The 24478-nt window shown below is 42.6% G+C and overlaps 1 protein-coding gene across 1 annotated transcript in view; it reads left to right on the forward strand.

The window, feature by feature from the left end:
- F5 (coagulation factor V) overlaps positions 1–24478 on the forward strand; it is a 134236-nt gene that overhangs the window by 84882 nt on the left and 24876 nt on the right. The window contains exons 12-18 of the mRNA XM_077294840.1: positions 356–565; positions 15763–16891; positions 19690–20448; positions 20906–21080; positions 21230–21466; positions 22758–22977; positions 23244–23423. Coding sequence (XP_077150955.1) covers positions 356–565; positions 15763–16891; positions 19690–20448; positions 20906–21080; positions 21230–21466; positions 22758–22977; positions 23244–23423 — 2910 coding nt within the window. The remainder of the gene's footprint in view (positions 1–355; positions 566–15762; positions 16892–19689; positions 20449–20905; positions 21081–21229; positions 21467–22757; positions 22978–23243; positions 23424–24478) is intronic.

Genomic DNA, 24478 nt, shown 5'->3' on the forward strand with positions numbered 1-24478 from the left:
CAATGTAACCATACGGTGCTTCAGAACGAGATTCCATAGACTCACACAAAGAAAGCGATGTCCAACTCACATATAAACCCCTGCGTGAGCCGCTTAGTAGGTTTCAGGTTACGTGGGCAAGAAGAGCACTGAAACAACGCCAGAAGGATGGTGAGCGATAAGTATATTTACACACTTACGCATAATTACAATAGTAATTAGGACAGCTTATGAAATAAAAATGTTGTTAGGAGTTCTTTATACAATTAGCTGTGTTTTTCTATATTCATTACTCCTTGCTAATCATTAATTCCTGTTAGACTTCATTTCTTGATAGACATCATTTTATTGATCCAGTGTCTTTTTGTTGTTACAGGCATAAATGGAAACAGCTATGAAAATTCACTTCTGGGATTTTGTCATAGTCACGTTGTGCAATGGCATGTATCAAGTGTTGGGGTACAAGATGAAACCATTACACTACAACTTAGTGGCCATATTTTCCGATACAAACTGGGAAATGGAGATATGGTGACGCTCTTTCCTATGACTGGTGAAAGCATTTCTATAGAAATGAATAATCAAGGTAATTGTGCTTTAATATCAATTAATACATCTTTGTGGGCACAAAAGGACAAATACGAACCCAAAACGTAACCTTGACTGAAACAAACAAAATGTGTATTGATAATTATTGAGAGCTGTACACTTGGTGTTCCATTATGTATTGTACCTGAATAAGTTCCCAAACAGTAGAGAAGGTTTAGGAGAAGCAGAGGTTGTTGATGTACCCAGACCTAATGTCTAAGTCCAAAGATTCCTCAGCCACATAACAGAATGGCTGTATTATAATGCAACAATTGCAATATTTAAAGGAGTTTTTCCATGAACAAAGTACATTTTAATCAATAGATCTTGGAGTAAAAATAAGTTCCACCATTGACTGTGTTAAAAAAAAATTTCTGTTCTGACATAATGGTAATAGCTGTGTCTGACCATGCAGGAACATGGTCTGATTATACTGCTCAAGGGCAAGAGAAGAAGCAAAAATGAGTATACAGACAGGGACTTAACTACCGAGGCCTCAGGGGTCACAGCTGCGATGGGCCTGGAGTGCTTAGGTGCCCGCCCAGCCAGAGGCGTATCTAGGGGGGCAGCCGGGGCATGTGCCCCGGGCGCAGCTGGCAGGTGGTCGCAGTCGGGCCACCTAATGCGGTTGCCCGCAGTGTTTCGCCTATTGGCTGCATTCTGCTGCTCCCTGGACTGGGAGTTGGCCGTTTTCTGTGCCAATTGAAGTTATGACCGCCGGGTCAGAATGACGCCAGCAGTGTGATCATGTCATGTGATCACGCTGCTGACCTCACTCGCCAATGCTGCAGAGACGCAGATAGATGGTAAGTGTTCCAGTGGAGCTGAAGACACCAAAAATTAAATGCATGGGGGGGAGATTTAATGTCTGGGTGGATATTTGAGGGGGGATGGTGGATTTAATGTGGGTGAGAATATTTGGAGGGGGGATGGGGGTGTTTAATGTGTGTGTGGAGATTTGGAGGGGGATGGGGTGTTTAATATGTGAGGGGAGATTTGGAATGGGGATGGGGAGATTTAATGTGTGGGGGGAGATTTGAGGACACAAAATAAGGAGCAAAGGGGGAGATGCAGGGCATGTATGAGGAAATAGTATGGGGAATGGGGGGCATGTATAATGAGACAGTACAGAAGAATGGGGGTCATGTATGAGGACACAGTATGGGGAAATGGGGGCATGTACGAGGAAACAGTATAGGGGAATGGGGGGCATGTATGAGGAAACAGTATGGAGGAATGGGGGGCATGTATGAGGAAACAGTACTGGGGAATGAGGGGCATGTACGAGGAAACAGTATGGGGGAATGGGGGGCATGTATGAGGAAACAGTATGGGGGATGTGTGCAGACACAGTATGGTGAGTGGGGATGTGTGCAGACAGTATGGGGAGTGAACGGGGGAATGTATGCAGACACAGTATGAGAAGGGATGTGAAAAATGTATGTGGACAAAGTACGGGGAGTGAGGGTGATAGGGTGTGTGCAGACACAGTGGGGGTATGTGTGAGGGGTATGTGTGAGCAGGCAGTATAGAAAGTGAGGGGGTAAATATATGAGGAGACAGTATGATGAACAGGGGGATGTGAGAGGAGACAGTATAAGGAGGGAGGGGAATAGTGTGAGGAGACAGTATGGGGGGAGAAAAGTGAGTGGGCACACAACTGAAACTGAGTAGGGGGGGTAGCATGGGGAGACAGTGTAAGGGTACAGCCAGGAGGGGACAGTATACCGAGGAGGGGGAGTGTGATGATGGAGTACAGTATAGAGACTGGGCCCTATAGGGAGGACACAGTGTGAGAGAACAGTGTGAAGAGGGCGCCAGTATGGAAAGGAGAGGTCAGTGTAAAGAGCATGTACCATAAGAGAGACAGTGTGGGGGTCATATTTTGTGCAGACAAAATAGTGAGGGGCAATTTTTTATTCAGGAGCTTTATAATGACACTTCTATCTTTAAGGGCATCATGTGGAGATTTTCTGCAAAAGACTGGAGAAAATTGAAGTCTGCAGAGACAGCTGTGGATGAGAAAACTCATCATGGGGTCTGGACAAGATGAAGAAAAGAAGCAGAACAAGTCCAGAGATGACGTCATCTATAAGGTACCTGGATGTAAATGTTATTTGTGATACTAATTCTCATGTTTTTATTTATGTTAGGAGCATTAAAGGGGATGTCCAGGTTTGTGATGAGTCTGCAGTCATTCTATGTCACTGCAGACTTCTGAGTTCTCACAGGGCGCACTGCACGCTGTCAGGATTCTCTGGTGTTGGTGATTTACATACACCGGGAACGTCTTGTCGGAATGTGGTCAGAAGTATACAAATCACATGCTTGTGCTGACTGTATTGGGTGTACTCGCCAGCTTCAGAATGAGCAGTGCGCATGCTCTGTATCCGATACCTCCAGACTGCAGAGGACCGGAAATGACACAGTGCAGCATCATACCAGGAAGAAACAGCACACAGATTTCAAATGCCGGGAGTGCGCTTGGAATTGGAACGAGGGAGGACATGAGCGCCCAGAGTGTCTGCACTTCCAAAGACATCACCCTAATTAGCATTAGGACATGAAAGTTATAAAATCATTTTTCTTAGCGACTACAGGACAGTATTAGGTCAGACTATACAACATGGCAACAAAACTATAGTGTGCGAAATGAATAGGGAAAATGTAAATTTGGGTGGAAAATATTTTGCAATGGGGGGGCCATTTGAAAGTTCGCACCGGGGCTTATATCTTTGTAGTTGCGCCACTGTATACAGACATTACAGCAGGGGATCATAAAGCTAAAGTGAGGTAAAGCATTTGCTGCATGCTTTTTAACAGGTTTTACCCCACAGAAAGAATTGGCATCGCTGTACAGTATATACCAGAAATCACAGTCTCTTTTGAAGGGTTTCAAAGGGGCCTCCATAATGACAAGCATTGAGGTCTTCAACAATCACATCATGGGAGCATGGAATGACAAGTACGCATGATGGCGCATGTTAAATGTTGCTGTCAGAGTTTGGCAGCGGTATTTAACAGGTGTGGGTGGAGCTCCATTCCATCCATGATTGTTAGAGGCTGGTCCTGGCTGTAATACACATCCATGACCTGCTGGGTATGAGCAGATTCACGCTGTGAGCCCGCTCCATACACCTGCTTCCGACTTGTGCCATACATGTACGGCACATGTCGTGAAGGGGTTAAAATCTACAAAATACAATGTCAGTTTTGTTTTTATTTCCTCAGAAACAGATCCCAGAACAATACTCAACTATGAGAAAATGAAACAATTTGGGATATCCTGAATGTCAAAAGTAGCAATTCATTGTATAAATGCTTTACACCAGATGTGGGCAAAATGCGTCCCACATGCCACATACAGTCCTCTGGCTGGTCTAGTGCAGCCCATGGACCAGGACAGCCAAAGGGCTTCATGCAGTGGCAGTCTCACAGCAGGTGTGAAGTCCCTGCCCAAGCTGCCAATTTCTCGAATTAACCGGTATCTGCATCCTCCAGATGAGACACCATAAATAAAATTATGGAACAGGGAGCCGTCAGCTTCCTTTCCCATCATTGGGCCTGTGTGACTAAGAGTACAGCAGGCGCGATGACATCACTACTTCTCATCAACTGTGCCTCAGGCCTGCGTTATGGAAGAACGGGATGAGGCAAGCATTTTTTTAAATATATAATTTTGTGTAGAGGGAGGAGACTGTGTGGGGACATCATTCTACATGGTGCTGTGTGAGAATATCATTGTGTAAGGCGGCTGTGTAGCGGATATTATTTTCCAAGGAGGCTGTGTGGTGGACATAATAATGTGTAAGTTGATGTGTGAGGACATCATTCTCCATGTAGGCTGTGTAGGGACATAATTCCCAATGGGGGCTGTGTAGGGACATCATTGTATAAAGGGGCTGTGTGGGGAATATTCTTCTCCAAGAGAACTGTGTAGGGGCATCATTTTCAATGGGGCTGTGTGGGGTCATCATTCTGCATGTGGGCTGTGTGGGGACATCATTCTTAATGGGGCCTGTGTAGGGACACCATTGTGTCAGGGGGCTATGTGAGGATATTATACTCCATGGGTGCTCTGTGGGGACATTATACTCCATGGAGGCTGTGTGGGTTCATCACTCTCCATTGGGGCTGTGTAGGGATATCATTCTTCATGGGGCTGGGTGGGGACATCATTATCCATAGGGACGTGTGGGAATATAATGTGTAAGGGGTCTGTATGGGGACATAATAATATGTAAGGAGTGTAAGAGTCATGTCGGTCTGGTAGTTGGGGGCAGGTATATCTCGCCTAGATATCTGTCCTATGTGAGTTAGGCTGCTCTGTGTCTTCAGCATACTCATGGGTTAATAAGTGCAGGTTTAAAAGATGACCAGCTGGAGGAATCAGGCGTCAGCCTGGGGCACACAGAATGCCTGTCTGTGTGAGACAAACGTGAGTGAGAGCTATGCTCATGATCTATGTAATGTTAGCTGGGTGGGAGAAGCCCCCCCAGTTGTTAGTTAGGAACGTATCTGTATAGTTAGCGCCGGACAGGCAAGGATTTCTTTTTATGATTTGTTTTCTGTATTTGCTTTCACTTTAATAAACCTGACCTGAGGTCAGTCTACTTGGAAACCTGCTGTCGCCTCAGAGTTTAATGCACAAACCACGTGACCTTTGACCCCAGCAAAGGCGATCCCGGAGTGTTTTGTTACATTGTGGTGGAGAACGCGGGCATTCCGTGGCACAGGCGACAGTATGGAAGACGTGGTGAAAGCCCTAGTACAGTCCACTGCCATACAGCAGCAGGCCACTGCCGCACAGCAGGAAGCTAACCGCTTGATGGCCGCACAGCTGAAGGAGTTGGTAGACGTGACGACTGCAGACCGCCAGCTTCTCCAACAGGTGGCGCAGCGCTTGGTGAGCATGCCTGAGGCTAACCCGGAAGCAGAGTCCAGGAGAATCCATGTGAGTCGGTACTGGCAAAAGCTGACTGCAGAAGATGACGTCGAGGCGTACCTGACAACGTTTGAGCGGACAGCGTTGAGAGAGAAGTGGCCGAAGGAACGATGGGCCGATCTAATTGCTCCGTTTCTCTCCGGTGAGGCCCAAAAAGCTTACCATGACTTAGACCCGGAAGTCGCTCAGGACTTTGAGAGGCTGAAGGCTGAGGTCCTGGCCCGGCTGGGTGTGACGACGGCTGTCCGTGCACAGAGGGTACATCAGTGGACCTATCAGCCTGATAAACCGCCGCGATCGCAGATGTTTGACCTGATCTACTTGATAAAGAAATGGCTGCAACCCGAGGTACTGACAACTCCAGAGATAATCCAGCGGATCGTTCTGGACAAGTACCTGAGAGTATTACCACCGGCGCTGAAAAAGTGGGTGAGCCAAGGAAATCCCGCGACAGCGGATCAATTGGTGGACTTGGTGGAGCGTTATTCCGTGGCGGAAGGACTTCCTGATGATACCGCTACTACCCGGTCTGTGCCTCCTCCTCGTGGAACCGGTAAGACTGTTCCAGGAACTGCGGGTGAAGGGAAATTACCTAAAACTGTGGGGGAGGTACCCGGGACTGCTCGCTCTCCGAGACCGAGAGTGTCGGACTATGGTCTCAATAGGGGGCCTGTTAGGTGTTTCCGCTGCCATGAGAAGGGCCATGTTTCTGTGAACTGTCCTGTTACCGCTGAACCCATGCAATGCGATGTTACAGACTCTAAAAAACGCATGTCTTTGGTTACACGGCTAATGAGTGTGAATGCGGGTCAAAATGATGCAGCGAAACATCTGTGTGAATTATCTGTTGATGGGAAAAATGTTGTGGCATTGCTAGACTCTGGAAGTGTGGTGACTCTAGTGAAAGCCAGTCTGGTGGCACTCCCGTCTGGCCCGTCTGACAAGTTTTCTGTAACATGTGTGCATGGTGACACCTGCTCGTATCCTACAGCGGTCATATGTATTTCCACTCCATATGGGTCTGTGCAACACAAAGTGGGACTCATTCCCGCGTTGTTACACGATATAATCCTGGGTAGGGATTTTCCCCATTTCTGGCAGTTATGGGAGAATCAGTTGCTCCTTCACGGTAGCTGTGAACCTTCCCCCATGCCATCTGGAGGTCCCGAGTTCCTAGACGAGACCCCACAGGAAGATGCTGCTGGGGAGGTTATTGAATCTAACCTTCATTTCCCATTCTCAGTTATGGCGGGGGAAACTGAGGAAACTCAGCGAGAGGCGGAGGCAGACAGTCATCCAGCACCCTGCCTACCCGATTTGGGAGTCCAGTTGGATGACTTCCACAGCGAACAAATGAAAGATCCTACCCTGACTCAGGCTAGGAAAAATGTAAAAATGATAGATGGGGTACCCGTAGAACCTGTCACTAGGCTAGCGTACCCGTACATGGTTCTTGAGAATGATTTACTATACCAGGTAGAGAAAAAAGGGGAAGACACTGTGCAACAGTTAGTGGTACCCAAACCTTATCGGCGGAAGGTACTGGACCTGGCCCACGGACATATAATGGGGGGACATCTGGGGGTACAAAAAACCACAGAAAGGATATTGCATTGTTTTGTGTGGCCTGGAATACACAATGATGTGCGTAACTATTGTGAGTCCTGTCCAGAGTGCCAAATCTCGGCACCTAAACCTCGGTTCTGTAGCCCTTTGGTACCCCTCCCTATTATTGGGGTCCCATTTGAGAGAATTGGGATGGATTTGGTTGGGCCCCTTCCCCGGTCCGCACGTAGGCATCAACATATCCTCGTCATCATGGACTATGCCACTCGTTACCCCGAAGCCATCCCTTTGCGTAACACTGCTACCAAAACGATCGCCAAAGAGTTGGTGCAAGTGTTTAGTCGGGTGGGAATTCCTAAACAGATACTCACCGACCAGGGGACTCCCTTTATGTCAAGGGTGATGAAGGAGCTCTGCAGGCTCTTACAAATAGACCAGTTGCGTACGTCTGTCTATCACCCTCAAACAGACGGTCTGGTTGAGCGGTTTAATAAAACCTTAAAACAGATGCTCCGGAAGGCGATAGACAAAGATGGGAAGAACTGGGATTACTTGTTACCCTATTTGCTGTTTGCCATTAGGGAAGTTCCCCAGTCTTCCACAGGATTCTCGCCTTTCGAGCTGTTATATGCCCGTCGTCCCCGTGGACTGTTGGACGTCGCAAAAGAAACCTGGGAAGGTCAAGTCACTCCCTTTAAAACGGTGATAGATCATGTAACGCAAATGCAGGACCGTATTGCTGCTGTCATGCCCCTTGTGAGGGAACATATGTTACAGGCCCAGGGAGCCCAGAGGCAAAGTTATGATAGAGGCGCCAAGGTCCGTACGTTTGCACCCGGGGATAGGGTGTTGATCCTAATCCCTACGGTGGATAGTAAATTTCTGGCAAAATGGCAGGGCCCCTTTGAGGTCATGGAACGAGTTGGAGAAGGTGAACTATAAAGTGCACCAGCCTGGTAAGAGAAAACCAGAACAGATTTATCATGTGAATCTGATAAAACCCTGGAAAGACCGCGCTGCCCTAACAGCGGATCTGCCCCGTCCGGTTTGTTCACCTACCATACCGGAGGTGCAGATTGCCGAGACTCTCTCTGAACGACAAAAATCTGAGGTTAAGCAGTTTTTGGTACAGAACCAACAGTTTTTCTCGGAAAAACCTGGCCAGACTAGACTAGTGAAACATGAGATTGTCACAGAGCCTGGTGTCACAGTTCATGTGAAGCCATACCGGATTCCGGAAGCACGCCGTGAAGCCGTCTCCCGGGAGGTGAAGGCAATGTTGGACTTAGGAGTCATTGAAGAATCGCACAGCGCCTGGTCCAGTCCAATCGTATTGATACCTAAGCCGGATGGCTCTATACGGTTTTGCAATGATTTTAGGAAACTGAATGCGGTTTCTAAATTTGATGCCTACCCTATGCCCCGGGTCGATGAGTTGATCGATCGGCTGGGTAAAGCCCGATATATTACGACCCTGGATCTAACAAAGGGGTACTGGCAGATCCCTCTGGCCGAAGCGGCCAGAGAGAAGACGGCATTTGCTACACCGGAAGGGCTGTTCCAGTATATCTACATGCCGTTTGGACTTCACGGAGCCCCAGCAACGTTCCAGAGACTGATGGATCGAGTCTTGAGGCCCCACAGGCAGTACGCTTCTGCCTACCTCGATGACATCGTAATTTACAGCATGGACTGGGGGACTCACCTCCAGAAAGTACAAGCGGTGATTGATGACCTGAGAGACGCAGGCTTAACGGCGAATCCCAAGAAATGTCACATCGGCCTTGAAGAAGCCCGATACTTGGGCTACGTGATTGGCAGAGGAGTGGTTAAACCCCAGTTCGACAAAATACAGGCAATTCAGCGCTGGCCGCAACCAGTGAACAAGAAACAAGTTCAAGCGTTCCTGGGGATTGCCGGCTATTATCGCCGGTTCATACCCAACTTTGCAGCCATTGCCACCCCCTTGACGGATCTTACCAAAGGGAAGGATTCCGTCATGGTAAAGTGGTCTTCAGCGGCCGAAGAGGCCTTCCACAGCCTAAAACGGGCTTTGTGCTCTCAGCCCGTACTAGTGACTCCCGATTTCAGCAACGAGTTCGTGGTGCAAACTGATGCCTCTGATACTGGTATCGGAGCTGTACTTTCCCAGGTGAAGGACGGAGTGGAACACCCGGTCCTCTACCTCAGTCGGAAATTAAATGTACATGAGCAGAGGTATGCCGTGGTTGAAAAAGAGTGTCTAGCCATTAAATGGGCTCTCGACTCTCTCAAGTATTACCTGGCAGGTAGGAAGTTTAAGTTGGTCACGGACCATGCCCCTCTCAAGTGGATGCACCTCCACAAGGACCGTAATAGTAGGGTAACTCGCTGGTTCCTTGCCCTGCAGGCTTACTCTTTCACAGTAGAGCATTGCCCAGGGGCGCAGATGGGAAACGCCGATGCCCTATCCCGAGTGCACTGTTTCGGGGGTGTCCTTGCTCGACCGGAGTGGTCTGAGTAGGAGGGGGGGATATGTAAGAGTCATGTCGGTCTGGTAGTTGGGGGCAGGTATATCTCGCCTAGATATCTGTCCTATGTGAGTTAGGCTGCTCTGTGTCTTCAGCATACTCATGGGTTAATAAGTGCAGGTTTAAAAGATGACCAGCTGGAGGAATCAGGCGTCAGCCTGGGGCACACAGAATGCCTGTCTGTGTGAGACAAACGTGAGTGAGAGCTATGCTCATGATCTATGTAATGTTAGCTGGGTGGGAGAAGCCCCCCCAGTTGTTAGTTAGGAACGTATCTGTATAGTTAGCGCCGGACAGGCAAGGATTTCTTTTTATGATTTGTTTTCTGTATTTGCTTTCACTTTAATAAACCTGACCTGAGGTCAGTCTACTTGGAAACCTGCTGTCGCCTCAGAGTTTAATGCACAAACCACGTGACCTTTGACCCCAGCAAAGGCGATCCCGGAGTGTTTTGTTACAGGAGGCTATGTGGAACAATCATTTTTCATGAGGGCTGTGTGGGGACAACATTGTGAAAGTGGGTTGTGTGGGGGACATTATTTTCCAAGGGGGCTGTATAGAGATATCATTCTGCATGAGACTGCGGGAGGACATTATTCTGCTTAGGACTGTTTGGGGGATGTCATTGTGCATCGGAGCAGTGTGGGGGACATCACTCTGAGCAGGGAGCTGTGTGATGACATCATAATGTGTTAGGGTTAGGGGACTGTATGGGAACATCAGTGGAAAGTTGTGTGAGGACATACTACTGTGTAATGAGGCTATGTGGGGATGTGATACTGCTTGAGGGCTTTTGTGGGGACATTATTCTGCAAGATTGGCTTTGTGCGGACATTTAACTGTGTATGGGGCTTCATGTTGACATTATATTGTGTGGGGGGCTTTGTGGTGACATCTTATTATGTTGGAAGCTGTTGATCAAAGTACAAGGGCAGAAGACCAGGAGCAGTATGATTTGATTTGTTGCTACTGATATGAATACAAGTTGCAAATTGCCCTATCATAATATTTATTAACAGTAGCAGAGAGTCAATAGACATAAGTTAGCTCAATGTTAAGTGATACATATAAATATAAAACAATGATAATAATAGTGAGCAGAATTAAGTTTGGCTGGTTGTTTCGACCCTCCACAGCAGTCACAGTATCTCATGTGGCCCCTTGGAAAAAATAATTACCCAACCCATCTTCTTCACTTAGAGGTGTTATCCCACAAGGAAAAATTACATTTTCAATCACATCAATGCCTTCCTCGATTCTGATTTTCACCACTTTTCACCGCTCTTTCCCAACTCTCTGAAGCTTTGGTCTTTTCACTTCATGTCATGGCAGCAGCTTGTCTTACATGACTAAAATGCAGCAGAATTTCTCAGGAATGCATTGCAGTCATCTCTTGCTAATCTCATCCTCCTGTTTCCATAGCCTTCATCTGCTTCTTCCTCCCCAAACCTGCAGAGAAAGTAGTTCTTCACACACAGCACTGTATGCAGATGGACGAAGGGAAGATTTCCTCAGTTAATGTATAATAGGATGTCCGTAAATCAGCGCCAACATCTACTGGCCAAAAGTTGTAGGACTAGAAAAAGTGGAAAGGATTGCATCAGCAGGAACTGCATAACGAAGCGCCTGATTCCTAATGGGAAGAGATTTGAGGAAACCCTAACTGTGGTGCCGGTAATAATTATAAAAGGCCCAGGAGGGCAGTGAATGGAAGGAATCGGTGCCTGAACCTGTAACAGGATGGACACGTGGTATCATATTATGGCCGCCATTTCGAGTGACCAGACGCGAGTGAGGAATCGAGTGACCAGACCTGAGTAAAGAGTCGAGTGACCAGACCCGAGTGAAAAGTAGAGTAACCAGAATCGGGGGCGAATGATGAAAGCTGGGTAGTCAAAATCGAAGATGAGAAACCAGAGCAAAGAGATCTGAGCTGAGGGAGCAGAGCAAGAACCAAGAGAGACGATCAAGCCACTGAAGAGGAACATTTGTTTTGTTTTTTTTTAAATTCGTTTATTAAAACACTTAATTCACATGTACATACACAGTTTACACATTTCCGGGTCAGTGCAGGTACGACATAATGATAGATTCATTAACATAATGCTATATACACCGATCGGATCATGCATATTTGAAATATAATAGTATGTCACATATACTGAAAATCCTAAAACTCAACCTATCTTACTGCCTAAACAAAAACAGTTTCCACCACATGAAGAGGAACATTTGTGTTAGCTATAATTTCCAGTTTAAAAATGTCTCAGGGTATGAAGGTGACCAGCGTAACGGGTGTCCAAAGTGACTGGATTTGTCTAATGTGTAGCATCATAGGCCTCGGTTAGGGCTTGCATTATAGCTTGTATTGCCTAGAGAGTGGCAGAGAGACGGCGGTAACGGGCCTGATAGTAACGGTGGCACACCTCAGGTTAAGGTATTAGGATCAAGACATGACTGGTGATAATATTTTATTTGTATTAATAGAACAATAGTATGTGATTAGAACTTGAAGTGTGTTAACATAGTAACATAGTAACATAGTTAGTAAGGCCGAAAAAAGACATTTGTCCATCCAGTTCAGCCTATATTCCTATATTCCATCATAATAAATCCCCAGATCTACATCCTTCTACAGAACCTAATAATTGTATGATACAATATTGTTCTGCTCCAGGAAGACATCCAGGCCTCTCTTGAACCCCTCGACTGAGTTCGCCATCACCACCTCCTCAGGCAAGCAATTCCAGATTCTCACTGCCCTAACAGTAAAGAATCCTCTTCTATGTTGGTGGAAAAACCTTCTCTCCTCCAGACGCAAAGAATGCCCCCTTGTGCCCGTCACCTTCCTTGGTATAAACAGATCCTCAGCGAGATATTTGTATTGTCCCCTTATATACTTATACATGGTTATTAGATCGCCCCTCAGTCGTCTTTTTTCTAGACGAAATAATCCTAATTTCGCTAATCTATCTGGGTATTGTAGTTCTCCCATCCCCTTTATTAACTTTGTTGCCCTCCTTTGTACTCTCTCTAGTTCCATTATATCCTTCCTGAGCACCGGTGCCCAAAACTGGACACAGTACTCCATGTGCGGTCTAACTAGGGATTTGTACAGAGGCAGTATAATGCTCTCATCATGTGTATCCAGACCTCTTTTAATGCACCCCATGATCCTGTTTGCCTTGGCAGCTGCTGCCTGGCACTGGCTGCTCCAGGTAAGTTTATCATTAACTAGGATCCCCAAGTCCTTCTCCCTGTCAGATTTACCCAGTGGTTTCCCGTTCAGTGTGTAATGGTGATATTGATTCCTTCTTCCCATGTGTATAACCTTACATTTATCATTGTTAAACCTCATCTGCCACCTTTCAGCCCAAGTTTCCAACTTATCCAGATCCATCTGTAGCAGAATACTATCTTCTCTTGTATTAACTGCTTTACATAGTTTTGTATCATCTGCAAATATCAATATTTTACTGTGTAAACCTTCTACCAGATCATTAATGAAATATGTTGAAGAGAACAGGTCCCAATACCGACCCCTGCGGTACCCCACTGGTCACAGCGACCCAGTTAGAGACTATACCATTTATAACCACCCTCTGCTTTCTATCACTAAGCCAGTTACTAACCCATTTACACACATTTTCCCCCAGACCAAGCATTCTCATTTTGTGTACCAACCTCTTGTGCGGCACGGTATCAAACGCTTTGGAAAAATCGAGATATACCACGTCCAATGACTCACCGTGGTCTAGCCTATAGCTTACCTCTTCATAAAAACTGATTAGATTGGTTTGACATGAGCGATTTCTCATAAACCCATGCTGATATGGAGTTAAACAGTTATTCTCATTGAGATAATCCAGAATAACATCCTTCAGAAACCCTTCAAATATTTTACCAACAGTAGAGGTTAGACTTACTGGCCTATAATTTCCAGGTTCACTTTTAGAGCCCTTTTTGAATATTGGCACCACATTTGCTATGCGCCAGTCCTGCGGAACAGACCCCATCGCTATAGAGTCCCTAAAAATAAGAAATAATGGTTTATCTATTACATTACTTAGTTCTCTTAGTACTCGTGGGTGTATGCCATCCGGACCCGGAGATTTATCTATTTTAATCTTATTTAGCCGGTTTCGCACCTCTTCTTGGGTTAGATTGGTGACCCTTAATATAGGGTTTTCATTGTTTCTTGGGATTTCACCTAGCATTTCATTTTCCACCGTGAATACCGTGGAGAAGAAGGTGTTTAATATGTTAGCCTTTTCCTCATCATCTACAACCATTCTTTCCTCACTATTTTTTAAGGGGCCTACATTTTCAGTTTTTATTCTTTTACTATTGATATAGTTGAAGAACAGTTTGGGATTAGTTTTACTCTCCTTAGCAATGTGCTTCTCTGTTTCCTTTTTGGCAGCTTTAATTAGTTTTTTAGATAAAGTATTTTTCTCCCTATAGTTTTTTAGAGCTTCAATGGTGCCATCCTGCTTTAGTAGTGCAAATGCTTTCTTTTTACTGTTAATTGCCTGTCTTACTTCTTTGTTTAGCCACATTGGGTTTTTCCTATTTCTAGTCCTTTTATTCCCACAAGGTATAAACCGCTTACAGTGCCTATTTAGGATGTTCTTAAACATTTTCCATTTATTATCTGTATTCTTATTTCTGAGGATATTGTCCCAGTCTACCAGATTAAGGGCATCTCTAAGCTGGTCAAACTTTGCCTTCCTAAAGTTCAGTGTTTTTGTGACTCCCTGACAAGTCCCCCTAGTGAAAGACAGGTGAAACTGTACAATATTGTGGTCGCTATTTCCTAGATGCCCGACCACCTGCAGATTTGTTATTCTGTCAGGTCTATTAGATAGTATTAGGTCTAAAAGTGCTGCTCCTCTGGTTGGATTCTGCACCAATTGTGAAAGATAATTTTTCTTGGTTATTAGCAGAAACCTGTTGCCTTTATGGGTTTCACAGGTTTCTGTTTCCCAGTTAATATCCGGGTAGTTAAAGTCCCCCATAACCAGGACCTCATTATGGGTTGCAGCTTCATCTATCTGCTTTAGAAGTAGACTTTCCATGATTTCTGTTATATTTGGGGGTTTGTAACAGACCCCAATGAGAATTTTGTTACCATTTTTCCCTCCATGAATTTCGACCCATATGGACTCGACATCCTCATTACCTTCGCTAATATCCTCCCTTAAAGTGGACTTTAGACAAGACTTTACATAGAGACAAACCCCTCCTCCTCTCCGATTTTTACGATCCTTTCTAAACAGACTGTAACCCTGTAAGTTAACTGCCCAGTCATAGCTTTCATCTAACCATGTCTCGGTTATTCCCACTATGTCAAAGTTACCTGTAGATATTTCTGCTTCTAGTTCTTCCATCTTGTTTGTCAGGCTTCTGGCATTTGCGAGCATGCAGATTAGAGGATTTTGTTTTGTTCCAATCTCCTCGCTGTGGATTGTTTTAGAAATGTTCTTACCTCCCTTCTGAGTATGTTTTCCTGGGTCTTCTTTGTTCGAGTCTATTCTATATAGCCAAATTGCTGTATTCTATTGTCCAATAAGTTATGGTCCTTCGACCGTTTCCTTTACTCTCTATATTGTGTCATAGGCACCACTTATACTTGTGTTAGTCAAAAATATTTGTTGGGTAAGTTACCAGTGACCTCATACTCTGTGCTATTTCAACCGCTGTTGCATCCATGTACCTGTTTACAGCACCAACATCCAGAATAATAAATAACTAATGTCTAGCTTTCCATATATTAATCTCATTTTATCTGTATCTATCTCTTCTTTCACTTTTGTTCTGACTTGTTATCTACAGCCCTTGTTTCATTTCTTCTCTTATTACCGCATTGTGTTGACCGCCTCACTATCAGATCACTCCACGGCATGAACTACTGAAATGGTATGTCCAACATTGCTACCACTGGAGACACAGCATGGAATCACTACCCCAGATTAAAATGTAATGTGCATGCAAAGTCCGCTCATCAATTTTTAAACATGTATATTACAAATACTCTTCTTTTGACATGTCTTGTTGAATTTTGAATAATACTTTATGTTGGATAACCTATTTCATAGAATTGAGTATTCTACCATTGAGTAAGATCAAAATCAATCTTTCACCAAGTTACATACATTATTTACTTTTCTACAGGTGTTTGGATATTCGGAAATTACAACTCCAAAGTCACAACTCTAAGGTTTAAGAATGCAAAATGTGCAAGTGAAGAAGATTATGAATTCTCAGAATTTTCTTTTGACTATCCAACTACTAGAGCTGATTCAGGGGAAGAGTCTGAAGAACTAAGACTCACTGATGAAGACATGGACTATAATGAGCAGTTGGCTACTATGTTTCACATTCGGTCACTTAGAAAAAATAATGATGCAACAGATGAAGGTGTAAACCTTACTGCTTTAGCCATAGAACATATGTTTGAAAGTAATGATGAAAAGGTACAAATTTCTGTTAACCAAACAAATGGAAATGAAGATTATTCAACGGAGTTGGATGAAGAGGAGTTTGTAAAGAACGATACAAGTTGGAATATCTCAAAAGACGAACGTGAAGGCTTTAATGGAACAAATGAGTTACAGGATGTCATTCTTGATCGGTGGGATAAGTTGAATCAAACAGAACAGTTGCATGATTGGATTTCAAGAAACAGGACAGGCTTGGAAAGTGAATCAGCAAGTAGTCTAGCAAGTTACGATGATGGTAATTCCACGTTATACCTCGAAGAATCATCTATAGAAGAAGATAGAAAAGTAGCACAGGATTATGCATCCAGTAATGGATCAAACATAGCAAAGTCCATAAATCCGACCAAAAGACATGCAGAAAAAGATAATGGAAACTCCAGTACTGAAAATGTGATTGAAAATAATGAAGAAGTACACAATTTTTTTACTGACACTCAGGGTCTTCCATCTGGTGATACCCCGATATCTAATGATGATGTTTTTTCATTGGAGAGACCTGAAAATATCACAGAGTTACCAAAATTTGTTAATGTCACAAGGAAGGTATTGCACTTGGAACAAAATAATGACAAAACTCAGGTAACATCAATTTTGGACAGTAAAGCAGAAGATTATGGTGATGTAGGGAACCAGGTACCAACTTCAGCATCACCCTCCATTCTGCCCAGCAATCTCCAGAACATCACAGCCCTTCAAACTACACATGAGAGTGCTCGTATCCAAACTCCAGTGACCACATCGAGTCCATCTAAAAACAGCATAGATGATTTTTATGATGCAGAACTTGCAGAAATGTTTGGGTACGTGAGGGTTTTTCTTAACATGATATACATTACTATAGAAGAATATGACCTTGTATGAACCTAGAAATCAGTTTAGTGTTAAAAGCTTGCATCACATTTAGAATATCCAAATAACAAAAGTTGTAGGCAGCTCATCCAGTCTTTCGTCCTTTGGAGATTTGCTCACTGCCAGGAAGCCTCACGGAATTGAAATGCTAGAGGCACAACCATGATGCAATAGCCACAGTATGCGACAGAAAATTCCAGCGAATCTTTCCTACTTGGCAATTAAAAAACATTTTATTCTTTCATCTTTAAAATAATCCATATGGCAGAAGTCCTTAACATACACAGGGGGATAAAAAAAAGGGCACACTGCTGCTTTATGAGTGCAGACTACGCGTTTTGACCATCTTAGGTCTTCTTCTAGGTCTTAGGTCTCTAGGGAGACCTAGAAGAAGACTTAAGAAGGTCAAAACATGTAGTCTGCACGCATAAAGCAGCAGTGTGCCCTTTTCTTTGACCCCCCCTGTGTATATTAAGGACTTCTGCCATATGGATTATTTTAAAGATGAAAGAATAAAATGGTTTTTAATTTCCAAGTAGGAAAGATTCGCTGGAATTTTCAGTTGTATTCATTTAGAATATAACCTGAACAAAGAAAATTACAATAAAGAGACCATTGGGTCTTAGGTGTATTTACAATGCAGACTGTGGGTAAACTTTGAGTTAAAGGCTTTTCCAGAACTTAACAATTGGTCAATATCAGATCTGTGAGGCCCAACACTCTCACTGATCCTAAAGCAGCTGGAACCAAGAAATGTACGGAACTGGCTACTGTGTTCCTCCCTAAATCCCTTGGCTCCAACCGCTGCCGAGGCTGTTTACAACTGACCGGTGGAGAATGAGATGTAAGTGTAAGACCCCCACTGATCTCATATTGATGGCCTACCCTATTGATAATTTATTAATTGATAAGTCCTGGACAACCTTTTCCCACACCACTGTTATCTATACATAATTTAACATAAAATGTTTGTTTTGATTCTATAACAGAGATTTTTAAAACTAAAAGAGGACCATCACTGAGTCAAAAGTAGCCAGTTTTTACTATTATTTTATTCCTGTTGCTCCCGTAAATAATCTGTTTGATTTTTTGCTTTTTACTTTTTCAAATCTGCTATATCGTTTCAGAGATTTATGGGACTTTTATATTTAGCTCTACCTTTTATAGTTTTAACAAAAGGAATTAAAAAAAAATGAATATTTAGGAGAGCAGCGCAAATAAAATATGAGAAAAATTTGGCCATTTTTGACTCAGTAACAGGTCCTCATAAAAACCTAGAGAAACAGAGCTTTCATAACATGTCCAAGTTATATTCTAATTTCACCCCCTAGTATTTTCACTGTGATCATAGAAAGAGGGACATGTAGAGACCTGTCGATCACTTCTATTGGCACTGGCAAAAGGCGGCCAGGGAAGAGCTAGAATAGTCTCATCTCTGGCTATGGTCCCGGGCTGGATCTTTAAAATATATATATTTTTTTTAACAGAAAAAACTATACCTGGAGCTCCTTCCAACCGCTGTTGTTACAGCCTGATGCTGGCTATATAACACAGATGGGATGTGCCTCAAATGAAGTGGGCTCTGCTCCTGAGACTGCACCATATACCCCGTAGCAACATCTGACTAATGTGTATGTCCCAGATCATTAGGGGTTTAAAGGGTTGGATGTGACATAAGGATGGCATTAGAGAACCAGCTTTCTTTCACTTTTGAAGAAAGCTAATTTGCATTCTTTTTTTCCATGGAACATATATTGACCTATAAGGCTATGTGCACACGTTCAGGTTTTTTCGCGTTTTTTTCACGTTTTTTCACGATAAAAACGCTATAAAAACTCATTAAAAATGCATACATTATGCATCCTATCATTTAGAATGCATTCTGCATGTTTTGTGCACATGATGCGTTTTTTTCCGCGAAAAAAACGCATCGCGGTAAAAAAAAGCAGCATGTTCATTAATTTTGCGGATTTTCCGCATTTTTCCCGCAATTCTATGCATTGGGAAAAACCGCCAAAAAAAAACGCACAAAAAAACGCGTCAAAAACGCGAAAAAAACGCATGTGGATTTCTGGCAGAAATGTCCGGTTTTTGTCAGGAAAATTTCTGCAAGAAATCCTGACGTGTGCACATACCCTAAGTCTCCTTACATAGGGAAGTCTTGTGACTCAGAGTATGTGCACACGTTCAGGTTTTTTCGCGTTTTTTTCGCGATAAAAACGCTATAAAAACTCATTAAAACGCATGCATTATGCATCCTATCATTTAGAATGCATTCTGCAATTTTTGTGCACATGATGCGTTTTTTTCCGCGAAAAAAAACCGCATCGCGGTAAATAAAGCAGCATGTTCATTAATTTAGCGTTTTTTTCGTGTTTTTCCCGCTATTCTATGCATTGGGAAAAATGCATAAAAAACGCATAAAAAAGGGGTAAAACGCTGTAAAAACGCGGTAAAATCGCATGCGGATTTCTGGCAGAAATGTTCATTTTTTTGTCAGGAAAATTTCTGCCAGAAATCCTGACGTGTGCACATAGCCTCAAGGAGAAAGTAGACCGCCATAAAAGTCCTATAAACAGTACCTTGCTTTACACTAACGAGGGGCAAGGCCCCCAAAACTGTTGTCTTTAGGTAAAGGTCTTTTCCTTTTTGAGGATGTGGAAAGATTTGGCAAAGAGTCTGATAATGGTTACCTCCACCTACTTGGTCCTGAAAGTTGACTAATAATACTTATGTTTTTCTTCCTCAGTGCTCATATATTTGGAGATATAATAAAAAATGTATTTCTCCAGGAACAAAGAGATGAAACAGAGGCTAAAGAGAATGAAAATCTAATGCCTAATGAAACTGTAGACGATAATATCAAAGAACTTAAAAATACATCTCTCCCAACTACAAGTAACGTGACAGTAGAAACCGGCAATAATAACAATGTAAAAAAAAAAGTATATTACAAAAGGATGAATACATTTCAGATTCATGAAAATACAAATGAGACCACTGTGATGTATCTAAAAAGAAAAAAGAAGATGAAAGGAAAAAGAACTGCTGGGAACAATGGCCAAACCAACGTACATGGCTTTAAGATAAACGAGACCTCGTATGATGAATACATGGCACAAAATAATTCTGTGCACAATGATGGGAATAGGACGTCTAGTCCTGGAGGGTTTAGTCCAAGAGGGCATAATCCCAAAAGTTTGCAACCCAGAGGATACAATCCTCATGAACGCAAATCTGAAATTGTAATTGGAGTATCCAGAAAATTTGAAGGTGATTATGCAGAATATGATCATGACGTTAGCCTCTTCAGTGATGAAGGGAAAACCAAACCGCCATATCTAATATATGAAGAGCCGTATAAAATAGAGACGGAGGATGATGTAAACCGCTACACGAATCCAGATAGAATAGTGGAAAATTTCATGCGAACCTCAAAAGGAACTAAAAGGAATTACTATATTGCAGCTGAGGAAGTGCAGTGGGACTACACAGGAGGCTCAAGAAGGTACGGTACACATCTTTATATTGTTCCTTCTCAGTTACAATAGTTTTCCGTAATGTGCCTATTGCTAATTATCTCATATTACATCTCTGCTGTGGACATGTGAATTTCCACTTTATGGTGACCAATGACCATTGTTTCCCTCCATTTAAAAGCGCACAACTAAATACGCTAAAACACATTGATCACAATGTCTTGTAGCAATGCTTCTGTAGTCAAAGGGAACTTCAGGCAATTCACCAAACCATGGGCACAATTTGCAGCCCCCATGTAGAGACCATAAAAATTACCCATAAATTCAAATGACCACATCTATGGAACCACATGACGGATTTAAAAAACAAAACAAAAAGAGATTACTTAGGGGAGCAATGGGAACAAAATAATAATACAGCTGCCCATTCTTTAACTAATAGGTCAAAGATCAAAGAATTGAACAAATATGTTTGTTTTCCTACAGAAATCAGGTAAATGAGAAACCTTTTAGTGAAACAGGACAGAACATATACACAAAAGTTGTATTTCGACAATATCTCGACAGCACTTTTACAAAACAAGATGTAGAGGGTGAATATGAAGAACATCTTGGCATACTTGGACCTGTGATTAGAGCTGAAGTTGAGGACGTTATCCAGGTAAGAATTCAATTCCACATTCACATAAAAAATGTTAGAATATTAGTAGATTAGTCCTATGATGTTAATAAATTGATTGTCTATTATCTGCCTGTTACCTTCAATATAACATTAGAATTATTGTGATATATTTTGTGTTGTGTCCGTAGGTGACTTTTAAAAATCTAGCATCACGGCCGTACTCCCTTCATGCGCATGGGGTATCTTATGAAAAGTCATCAGAGGGCTACAGGTATGATGATGAAACTCTGGAGTGGCTAAAGAAAGACGAAGCTGTGCATCCTCAGGAATCCTATGTCTATGTGTGGTATGCTACAAAGCAATCAGGACCTGAGCCAGACGGTTCGGCATGCAAGACATGGGCCTATCACTCGGGACTTAACCCGGTAAGGAATGAGCCTGTACATGATTATCAACTAATATATGTACAGTGGGTACAGAAAGTATTCAGACCCATTTACATTTTTCACTCTTTGCTTCATTGCAGCCATTTGGTAAATTCTAAAAAGTTCATTTTTTTCTCATTAATGCACACTCTGCACCCCATCTTGACCGAAAAAAAAGAAATGTAGAAATTTTTGCACATTTATTAAAAAAGAAAATCTGAAAACCACAATATCATGGCTCCCTAGACTTCTGGCTTCCAGCTTGCCGGGGGCAGTGAGCTGGTGCTTGATTGACAGTTCAGATCATTATTGTCCCTCTGCGTTGAAGTGTGCTCTCTACGATGAGATGCGGTGGTATGAGACAGCTTTGCCTCCGCAGCATCAGAAGAGCACTGGGGCATTGAATCTGGGCAGGATTAGGAGCTAACAGTGTGATTCAGTGATCCCGGCCAGCCTCAGAGCAGTGATGATTACAAGCTTTACTACAAGAGCTTGTGGACAGTGCTCACATTTGACCACTGCTGACAGATAGCACTGTTGGCTTGTAACCTAGGCATCGAGGCATAACAATATTATTCAATTTTTGGGAACGGAGACTATTTAAATCCTAATTGTTAAGGACTTTATCAAGTAAATTGTAAAATTGCTTGTTTTTACTACATTTTAATTTTTACGATATCAGAACATGTGAACAAGCCTTTAAGAGCAACCTCTTAATACTGACTGTGCTCTATGTGTTAATAACAAAACGTAAGTTACAAAAGAGAAAAATTGCAAATGAAAAGTAGGTGTATGCCCAGCTATCATAAAAAAACATTATTTTATTCTATCGAAAAAGAAAGGAAAAAAAGGTAAATCTAGAAGAAAGGAGTGAAAAAGCAGAGAGGCATCAGAGCCAGATTTGTGCCAGATCTTGTAGGTAACAGATTATGCAGCAACAAAATTATATAAAAAATAGTTTTTTTTTTTCATAAAAGCAATTAAGAAAGTTGCTTAAGAACCAATAGAGAAATCAATATGAAGATGTTTATAGCATTTACAAATGAATTTGGAGTTCTATATAAATCAAAGTTGCCTCCAACCCTTTCAAGAAAAGGAATAATGCCGTTCATGTCAATCCACCAAAGTAAGCAATTTTCAGATGCAAAGAGGTATCAAGCATGTCCCCTATCCATCTAGGACAATATTATTTATGGACCACTATTTTTGTAAAATTATAGGTAACTAGTCAGCTGACGATAAATGGCCAGTATAGTATATTTATCTACGGTATTTTATATCTCTTTACTAGGAGAAGGATATTCATTCTGGCCTTATTGGGCCCCTGATCATCTGCAAAACTGGGACTCTTGATAAAGACACCAGCCGTCCACTGGATGCTCGGGAATTTACGCTGCTGTTCATGACTTTTGAAGAAGAAAAAAGCTGGTACTTTGATAAGAACTCAAAGAAAATGTGCACAGATGAAGCTAAAAAATCATCAGATGGGATGAACTGTCATAACTTTCATGGTAAGAAGGATCAGGCATAGAAAATATGCAGTATAGTGAATATACCGAATATTGTACTCGGACCAAGGTGTCATAAAGCTGTGGTCCTGGCGCACTGTATGACATCTGCATAGCTTATACCAGAGGCTTCCGCTGTAGATATTTTGATACAAATATATGTTGATTCATACACATGAATAGATTTTCCAATATGACAAGTGCTTTACTCTGATATTGCTAATACAACATAACAATTGTGACACCTATTTCTCCCTGTTCATTTCCAGCCATAAATGGAATTACATATAACCTTCAAGGTTTCAATATGCATCAGAATGAACTGGTGAGATGGCACATGTTAAACATGGGAGGACCAAAAGATATCCATGTAATTAACTTCCATGGTCAAACCATGACAGAAAGAATAAATGCAGAATTTCGGCATCCAGCTTACCCCTTAATGCCTGGTAAGTAGAATGGCATACCACCTCTGTAGAGTTATGTTACTGTTCGTCTATCACTCATCTTTAATTAATCCTCATTTTTTGTTATGCTTGTCTTACTTTGCACCCAGGGTTGTATAATTCCTATAAAACTAGTATTTCATGAAATATATTAAAGAAACACCAAGAAAACCGTGCAACAATTAGACATACAAAAAGCAAAAAGAACTCTAAATACTAGGTCTTGGTGGACCTATGGTATAGTAGGTCAGAGAGTTATGGATAAGTCCACCTGAAAAACCACCAGCCAACACCAAGGAACCTGGTGTTTATTCTGGTGGACATATTAAAAGGATGCTTTTCTTTGAAACACCCCAGCGTTTCAGATTAAGCCATACATTGTTGTGGTCATAAAGCCTGTGCCTGATACATGTGGTCCACAGAATGGGCAGCAGGTATCAGGCCCACTTTAAATGGCATCTGACAGTAGGATCAACCCCTCCTAAGCCGTCTACATACAAAGTTGATTCAAATGATACCTTGATATCTGCCATCTGATTACTGATTCTGGAGGAATTCACATTTTTCTCATATGCAAATGAGCTGAAAATATCAGTCACCCTTTAAGCACAGCCATTCAAGGGGTCTTGCGGATTTAATTTCCTTTTTGTTGTAGAGGCATCTTTTTTCTAATAGAATCAGCATTACATACCTCCCACTGCTCCAGCGCTGCATCCCTGCTGCAGCTCAGTCTTTATTGATACGGCAGCAACAGTGATGTCATGACTGCACATAACCGCTGCAGCCAATTAATGAGACCTGTGGTTTTGTGTCATTTACATCATCATACATTATTTATTGCTAGATTAAAAGTCACCAAGCCCCCACTAGATCTTTCTTGGCTTTTCCTTTCTTCCGCCGTTAAAAGCCAAGCTCAAACATTTCTGTAATTCTTATTCATATCAATAGTTGTGATGTCTTCCCTGTTAGGCTGTGTGCCCCCGATGAGTATTCGGTGTGTTTCTGATGTTATAGATCTTTCTGCAGCATTCCTGCACCCATTAGCTAAATTAGGTTAC

This window comes from Ranitomeya variabilis, chromosome 3, assembly GCF_051348905.1.
Source record: "Ranitomeya variabilis isolate aRanVar5 chromosome 3, aRanVar5.hap1, whole genome shotgun sequence".
Classification (NCBI taxonomy): domain Eukaryota; kingdom Metazoa; phylum Chordata; class Amphibia; order Anura; family Dendrobatidae; genus Ranitomeya; species Ranitomeya variabilis.